Genomic DNA, 8,746 nt, shown 5'->3' on the forward strand with positions numbered 1-8,746 from the left:
GGGCGGGGAGGCTTGTCACCAGCTGGTGAGGAGGAAGCCCCTGTCCCCACCTGGCCCTGCCGACACACCTGGTGCTACGGCCTCCTGGGGGTGGACGCCCAGGCTCCCACTCAGCTTTGCTGGCCTTGGAGGGAGTGGGACCGGGGCTGTTGTGTGTGTCTGGCTGTAAGAGGGCAGTCACTGTCTGAGTGTTTTCTTCTTGCTGAGAGAGCAGGCTTTTGACGGGCGTTTTGTCTGTGCTTGTGGGTGTGTCCCGGGTCTTTAGCTGTGCTACCAGGAGGAAGAGGGAAGAGCATGTTTACTGCATCTTCCAGAAGTGGAAACACGTTCTTTTTTAAGTGCCCCCGGCCGAGTCTGACGTACAGTGGGGTCTGAGGGACACTAGGCCACTGACTTGGCAGTGACTTGGCTCAGATGACACCCACGCCAGGCTGTCCTTGGAGCACCTTTCATGAAGGTGACCTTGGTCCCCATAAAGGGATCTGATACTGGCAGGGGCACCTGACTAAGGGTGGCCCGTATCAAAGGCGTTGGTGATGGCCCACCGTGTCCTAGAGGGCTGCTTGGATCAGGGGAATGGAGGGGCTTCGCGTGTGGCTGGCAGTGTCCCAGGAGTTGTTCGCCTTAAGCATATATTCTGTGTGGTTTTCTGCACTTGTGTTTTATTTTACAGTTTTAAAAAAGAGCCTAGAAAGCCTTTTCGAAGGTGCCGCGCTTCTGCCGGTCTCTGACCGTGGCCCTTTGTCGCGCAGGCCTCAGCCCCACGGAGCTGCCGTTCGACTGCCTGGAGAAAGCCAGCCGGATGCTCAGCGCCACGTACAGCTCAGAGAAGGCCGTGGTGAAGACGTGGCGCCACCTGGCCGAGAGCTTCGGGCTCAAGCGGGACGAGATCGGGGGCATGACGGATGGCCTGCAGCTCTTTGACCGCATCAGCACGGCCGGCTACAGCATTCCGGAGCTGCTCACCAAGCTGGTGCAGATCGAGCGGCTGGACGCCGTGGAGTCCCTGTGCGCAGACATCCTGGAGTGGGCGGGGATCCCGCCACCCGCCGCCCCGCCGCCCCCCACGTCCTGAGCGGGGCCCGCGGACCCTGTGGCTGGGCTGCCTCCTGTGCACCAGGGATGCCTTGCTGGTCCGAGGAACGGGAGGAAACAGGCCCGTCTCCCGGTCTAACCAAAGACAGAAATCCACGTGGACGTGCCGGCCCGCCGGCCTCGCCAGCCCCAGCGAAGTCTGTGCGCATCCGAGCGGCCCGCCTGCCACTCCCTGCTCCGCGGACACGGTCGGCGCCACCCGTGTGCACCAGCAGTGCCGGGAGGACAGACGTGAAGCCTCTGGTCCCTGGCTGCGGGGACTTCACAGCCCGGGAGAGACAGATGTTCGCCTGGAAGACGGCACAGAACCCGAGCGGGGGAGCGCTTCCTCTGGGAGATGAAGCAGGTGGGCGGGCGTCGCCACGAGGAACACAGCTCTAAGGCTGAGAAAGCTGCAAGAGGCAGGCCCCGCGCCACGCCCTCCTGCTCCAGGCTCAGCGTGGGTCTGAACCACCCACGTGGCCCCTGGGGTCACCGTCTCCCTGCAGCCCTTCCGGCCACACAGAAGCCCCCTGCCACTTGCCCCACGCGTTGGTCCGCAGGGCGTCTGGTCAAGGGCCGCCACAGCCGACCTCGCCGCTGCGTGAGTCCAGCCTGGGGGCCAGGATCCCTGCACCGCTTCCCGCTCTCACCCGCACTCGGGTGGCACCCTCTGCGGGCAGCAGTGCTCAGGGACACAGGCCACTGGCTTCAGACAGAAACAAGTGGTCGGCTCTGCTTGGAAGAGGAAGTCACGACTTCCTGAGAGGCCAGCCACGTAACCCCAGGTTTCCTCGTGGCGCCGTCCGAGCCGAGCCCGTCACGGAACGTGAGGCCTGCAGCCACGGAGCGCCTGGGCTCAGGGTCTGGGGACCTGGTCTGCTCGTGCCACCGTGGGCCATTTTCGTCCCCCCCCCAGGCCTGTTTCTGTTCTGCAAATAAGAGGTTAGTCTGTGATTCTGAATCAGGGAAACTAAAGTTCAAGTGAGAAAGAAGGAAGTGGAGCTGCAGGAGGTGCCAGGCCTTCCTCACATTAGCATTCCTGAACATCCACCGTGTGTCACAGGACTTTTAACAGGCACGTGTCCAGTGTTTCACAGTAACTTTGCTGATTTCACGGCCCTTTAAACCTACTGTAGTAAGTTTTATCAGGAATCTAAGTTGAATTATAATATTTTTAGGCATTTATTGAGTGTATGGCTTTCTACCATTGCTCAGCTAATACAGCAAACTATATATATTTTTTACCAGAAAGCCAACCTGGTATTTCTGGAATGCATGCTACCCTAGTTGGTCGTGGATTAATGTTCCTGTAACATACGGTTGGTGTTGATTTGTTCATATTTCTTTGAAACTTTTGAACCTTTTATTCTTACTTTCTTTGACAATTTTTGGTACTGGGTTCATGCTATCTGTATAAAATGAATGTTTTTTCCTACATTCTGGGCCAGTTTAAATAGCTTTAAGTGTTTCCTCTTTGAAATGTTAAAACAATTCACCTGCAAAACATCTGGAATTAATGTCATTTTAAAAATTAATTTTCACGCTTTTATAAGACTTTAATGATTTTCTATTGCAGGTTTCTTGAGGCAATTCTGAAAGTTTGTCTTTTTCTAGAAAACAGTCCATTCCATCCAGATTTTCAAATTTATCAACATAGGGCAATACGGAATTTATTTGTAATTTTAAAAACCTCCCTTACTTATCCTAAATATATATTTTTATTCTTCACATGTTCTTGGCTTTCTGTGTTTTGCCATGTCTGTATACGTATTTTAGTTTTCAGTTAAAAGCAATCTCTTACTGCTTTTAATAGTGGTTACTCTGACATTTTCCGAAAGCCTTCTTTATCCCTCATTCTGTCAAAGTCAATACTGAGATGGACGGTGAAAATGCAGAAAGCTGCTCCCGTTCACTAGAGCTCCCCGTCTCCACCTAGACCCCAGGGCCCCCGGTAATTCTGTTTCTGACATCGATTAACAGAGGAGTCTCATCCAAACACTCTTAACTATTGCTTTCCCCATTATTTACCCTTTTGAGGAATTTAACATTTCACTCCATTTTATACACAAATTACAACAACAAATCTTTTAACCTATTTATGTTTCAGTGGTTCCAGAGCCCACTACAGTCTTTTGGTACGAGGTTGAGTTAATAAACTCAATTTTAAGTTGGTTAGAATAATCTGTGCAGTTTCTTTTCTCAGGAATGGTACGTAAGTGGATAACTTCTGAACACCTGCAAATCTGAAAACACCGACGCCAGGCATGTTCACTAGGTGTGAGTCCTCCCGAGACCTCTGGCACCGCAGGAGCTGGCTTGCTTTTCTCCTCCTGCAGGTGGCGGCCCATCACGCCTGGCGTGCCGCTCACGGGCCTTCAGTCCCCACTCGACTCCGGCTCTCAGCGCGGCCTCTGCTCGGCCTGTGCCCCACGGCCCCTTCGGAAGGAAGCGCCAGCCCTGCCGCCGTGCGCCCGCCGCCCCCTCCCGGCACTGGCTCCGCCTCCTCAAGCACTGGTGATGGGTTTGTTTCTCGCGTTCACTGTCGCTTCTGCATTTTTAAGTGCCTGTAAGCCTCACCATCACATTAGCCAGCGCTTTATGGATTTCTGTTTCTGCTTCACAAACAAACAGCACAGTCATTCTTTTGAAGGGGCCCAAGTTTCCTGAGACTTCCTTCCAGATTAAATGCTGATAGAGGATAATCTCCGTGAGTCTTCAGGATGGTTTCTTCTGTGTATCAGTTTTCTGTCCTACGCCCCGAGCTCTACCCAGACCTCTGGCTACGTCACTCACCTTTGATGGCAAGAGAGCTCTCTGGGTGCGGGAACTATGGCAGCTAAAGTGTGTGTACATACGCTTCTAGAAGGGGGACTTTTAACATATTAAGAAAAGAGAACGGTGACACGCTCTAACCTTGTTCCCACATGAACGCCAATTTATTCCAAAGAATTTTCCTAAAACGTTTCTACAAAATGTAACTCCAGGCTCATTAACCCTGAAAATTCCATCGTGTGCATTAGTACCACCTTAGCTGAATGGAAAAAATCCACATTCCACAGCGCCTGCAGGTTCCATTTTAAGGTTAAAAAATTTTTCCATTTTTCATGATAAATGATGCTACTCATAACTTTACTTGGTCGTTACTTTGGTGACTTTTACAATCTTACAAGTAGCAACACATAGGTAATACCTATAAATAATAATGAGCCAGCCTAAGGGTTTGTACTGGCGGCCAGGGAGTTGCATTTTGTTAAACCCAAATTGAACAGAGTTGAATTCAGGTTAATACAGAGAAATGCATGCTCTGGATGTGTCGTCCTTTGTATTTCTTGAAGCCTCAGATGAACTGTAAAGAGTTCAAAGAGCTTCTTATTACTCCTGTAAGAGAATGAGCACATTAATTTAGTTACACACACTTAGGAACAGTGAGAGATACGTTATGTGTAAATGTGGGGAAATGGCACCTGTCTTTAAAAATAACGGAGGAAATAGGTAACTAAAGGATTAACATGCCAAGACAAACAAAACAGCTTGTATGAAATGGGCCTAAAGTGGAAAAGTATTCAAGGAGAAAAGAGAATGCTTTACCATCCTGAAACGTGCACCCTATTCACTACTAGAGCGGACTTTTCCCTCACAGCTGGAGAGAGTGGAATACTTGACCCCCTTATTTTAAGTAAGCTGGGCTTTCTAATGTAGCAGAATATTACTTGGCCTCTTGACTTGGCTCCAAAATACCTTTGCAACCATCCTCTGTATAGTAACCAGTCAGTAACTTCACTTTCGATCAGTGAGAATGACACCTGGTAGCATATTTCCCATTTCCTTGAGTACATCTACCTGTTTGCCTCTCCAGTAACCCTGGACCCTCGTGACCACCACCCGATACAGAAGGGTTTACAGATTTACCCTAAGACTCGCTTGGGCGTCAGCTACTCCCAGCTCCTCATTCAAGCTTCGTTCTAGCTCTTCATCTACGTCTGAAATGAACACGAACTGCAAAACACACTGCCAGCCGTAAAGCACTCGGGCCCAAGGACACGGCTGCACTGCGCACTACTTAACAAAGCCCAGGGATTAAGAGCTGAGAAGGAGTTAAACCTAAGTGATGCCACTGCAGCCTTGTGCCGCCACAGAGGGTAAACGGCAACACGCCTCCTCGAGAATTTACTGATTACAAATCGAGACAATCACAGCCAGTCAGCCTGCAGGCAAAGGAAGACAATGAACTGACAAGTTTAGCTGATACCAGAGCTAAACTAATAAGTTGGTGAGTTGCGTATGAGGTTACAACCTGACAATTAATAATTCCCTACAGTGCGGTACGGTGTGCGACACAAAACAGAAGAGATGGACCTGCGGTCACACAGCCACAAGGAATTTCAGGATGCGTTGTATTCACCACCCCTGCATGCTGAGGCCTGGCGAGACACCCAGGTTCGCTGCCATGGAGGTCACAGGCGAGGGGCCGGGGGTGGGGCGGGCAGAGGAGCTGAACCAGCCCAGCGCTGCACCGTCATAAAAACGCAACGGACAGAAGGTGCTCAGAGGTGCCTCAAGGGAAACACTGGCGTATACAAGACTCCAGGAAAACACGGCTTAAAGCCTATGTCCTTTTTTTATAATTTATAAACTGGTTATACTGATGTGTGCACTGGGGAAAGAAGAAATATGAAAAGAAAGCCCTCAATTCTTGCAATAAAACCAAACTAGTGGCAGTAGCATGCCCATAAGAGTTTGCTACCAGCATCATTTAAAATCTTTTCTGCCTGATTCATTCTCTTCCCTAAACTCACTGCAGTCAATAATAAGGATCTACAAAATATATTTTTTTATTCTCTCCCTTATTTTCACCTGTTGCATCACAGAATACCAGTGTGCAGGAAGCTGTTCGAGGGTTCACTCTGTCCCTAAGCGTGTGGTCTTGGATCAGTGTTAATATTCTACACATTTATTGGAAACTTTGATTTACTCATCACAGTTGAGCCACTACAGGATTCGGAAACATCTAAATGATCACAGTGAGATACGTCCGAACAAAAAATATTAGAAATACGAAATTCTTACTTGATTTTGGACAGTTTCTGCAGGATGATGCTGAGCTTCTCTAGGATGTGGACGTCAAGCTTCGGGCCCCGGAGCAGCACCGAGCAGGTTCGGAAGAAGAGGGAGCAGCTGCACACCTGCAGGAAGGGCTGCAGGAACCCTGCGAGACAGGCGGGTCCGCGGTGAGGGGCCAGCGCGCCTGCGGACGGGGCTCACCAACCCTGAATTGGGTGTTCATTCTTTCCCCTCCTAAACTATGGGGAAAAGTACCATCACTTGAAGAATTAAAAATACTACTGGCTCTTGTTGAATGATGCAAACCGAAGGTAAGACCATTTCCCCTGGTGTCAAACTTCCATTAAGCGGAATCTAGAAGAAAGTCCGTAAGAGGAGGCTGTTTAAATACTTAGCAATAAGAAATTCTGTTGGGGTAGTAATTTTTTAAAAACCCTAAGTTTAAGAATTTCATTTATGTGCTAATGACAACCTACATAATCGCTGAATAGGAAAAAACTTTTTAAAGCATAAAAGCAAAAATGGGAAAGATTCATAAAAGATTGAAAAATTTTATAAAGTAAAAAACTTTAAATGTCTATGTAAAAGAAATGAGAACAAATTAAAAGGCGAAAGATCTAAAAAGCAAAACAAAAGGGAAATGCCAAACTTGGTGGGGCGGGAGTTGGGGGCAGAAATCTCCTCGTAATATATTTGCCCGAAGAAGTGATATTTTACTATAAAAAGAGCTCCTATAAATCACTAAGAAAAAGATGGACCTAATATTTTTAGAAATGAGCAAAGGGTGCAAGCAAGCAACTCACAACAGAACAAAAGCAGTAAAAATATTCAACTCAGTACTGATGCAATGAAATAACTGGAATTTGCCAAATTCGTATGAAAAGACTTAAGTGTGTAAATCCTTTGACTCTGACAGAGACGTATTTACAAAGGTGTATGAAAGAGAGTCCCTGTAAAGTCTGTAACTGTGAAAACTGAAAGCTGCACTGAACAAAACAATGTGTAAAAATGCTTTCCAATGTGTAAATCACTTACATTTGTAATTAGGGAAGCTTGGACAGAAACAAAAATCATACAATAACATTAAGCTGTGGCCTTTAAAATAGTTAAATTCCCCTGTAAAACTCAGGGGCTCCCACAATGGAGACAACTTTATTTCAAGCACAAATCAGTGACTAAAGGACATAAGAATAAGAGAAATTTGCACTCATCATTCTTTTTGAGCACATAAGCACAGCCGGAAAGACTCTATGTCAGTATTTTGATGGTGCACTGAGTAAAATAAACTATTAAGTAGTGAAACTGGCAAAACCCAAAATAACGGTCGGAGGAATGTTTTGGTAACAGGAAGTGAAAGCATGGAAACAAGGTCGGTGTGCCCTTTGCACGGGACCCCGCGGTGAGAAGCTGGAGGGGAAATGCACACCTCCCCACAGGAGTGCACCAAGTGTCTACATGTGTTTCAATCTCAGACACACAGACTCTTTCTGAAGAATGAACTTTAGGTTACGAGTATGGTGCACATAATCTGCAAATAGATTAAAAATACAGTGAGAGTTCAAGCAGCTTCGCTGAGCAACTGTACACCTTCCTTGGATCAGATCCTGAGACCCGTGGTGCAAGTCACTCTCAACCGGAAGGAAGGCTGACCACTGCACGGCTGACGAGTGAGGTCCGGGGAGAGCAGTCACTGCCGGAGCCACACCTCTGGCAGCTCTCAGCACTGCTGCTGGCCACAGTGTCAATGCTGTCCATTCAAAAGCCCCCAAAACGCCTAAGAAAGTTATGATAGTTGTTTGTAAATTGCAAAAGTGTAAGGGAGTGCATCTCCCTTTATTTTGCTTTACTTTACGTGTAAATCAGGTCCTGGCATGAATTAAACACAGATATTTACAAGTAAGCACTTCCAAATAAAAGTGAACTTCCTTGTATGACCTCTGTAATGGAAAAAGGCCAAGACCATGCAAAGAGTTTAAAATACCCGCATATTTTAAAAGTAAAGCTTATAAAGGCCTGTGAGAAGCAGAAGAGGTTCACTGGCCTGACTTCCTATCTCTCTTCTGACCTGTGAGACAGACGTCGAACAAGAGAAAGGAAACGCTAGGATTCATACCTGCATTCGCTGAGGTTTACCGATAAGGGTGAGACACTATAGTCAACATTCTCTTCAGTACTACCGTGTTTAAATTCATTATATATGTTTTAAGCGTAGAGGAATTTCAGTTCGAATACGCGCGGCCAGTACGAGAGGAAAGGAAGGACCAAAGGCCCACGAGCCGGGCGAGCCCCCTTCTGACCCTCACTGGTGTCCTCACTGGTCAAAACGGGACGGAAGTGCTTGAGGGAATTTCTCTCCCCAACACCTAGCCATACGGATCAAAAGTCGTGAAACGAATGAAACAAAAAACAACCTCATTTCCAAAAACCAAACCCACACACAGACACAGGAAGGGGAGAAGTCCCCATCATGACCTGAAAACTGGCAGCAGGCAGCCCAGGACAGAAGCACGAAGTTCCAGAGCAGGGCCTGAGCCCACCTCGATGCGCCTCTTCCGCAAGACACGGGGGAGGGGACACAACCTCGGGAATTCTCACCAACCCCCAACCC

At 47.9% G+C, this 8,746-nt stretch overlaps 2 protein-coding genes across 2 annotated transcripts in view; one reads left to right on the forward strand and one right to left on the reverse strand.

Annotated features, from left to right (window-relative positions):
- The window catches only part of EDAR (ectodysplasin A receptor), a 15,466-nt gene extending 14,391 nt beyond the window's left edge, over positions 1 to 1,075 (forward strand). The window contains exon 11 of the mRNA XM_007456836.1: positions 753 to 1,075. Within this exon, the coding sequence (XP_007456898.1) occupies positions 753 to 1,075 (323 nt within the window). The remainder of the gene's footprint in view (positions 1 to 752) is intronic.
- Positions 1,076 to 4,289: 3,214 nt separating this feature from the next.
- CCDC138 (coiled-coil domain containing 138) overlaps positions 4,290 to 8,746 on the reverse strand; it is a 49,392-nt gene continuing 44,935 nt past the window's right edge. Inside the window, 2 exon segments of the mRNA XM_007456837.1 lie at positions 4,290 to 4,455; positions 6,145 to 6,283. Coding sequence (XP_007456899.1) covers positions 4,290 to 4,455; positions 6,145 to 6,283 — 305 coding nt within the window.

The sequence above is a fragment of the Lipotes vexillifer genome, unplaced genomic scaffold (assembly GCF_000442215.2).
Source record: "Lipotes vexillifer unplaced genomic scaffold, Lipotes_vexillifer_v1.1 scaffold777, whole genome shotgun sequence".
In the NCBI taxonomy this organism is placed as follows: domain Eukaryota; kingdom Metazoa; phylum Chordata; class Mammalia; order Artiodactyla; family Lipotidae; genus Lipotes; species Lipotes vexillifer.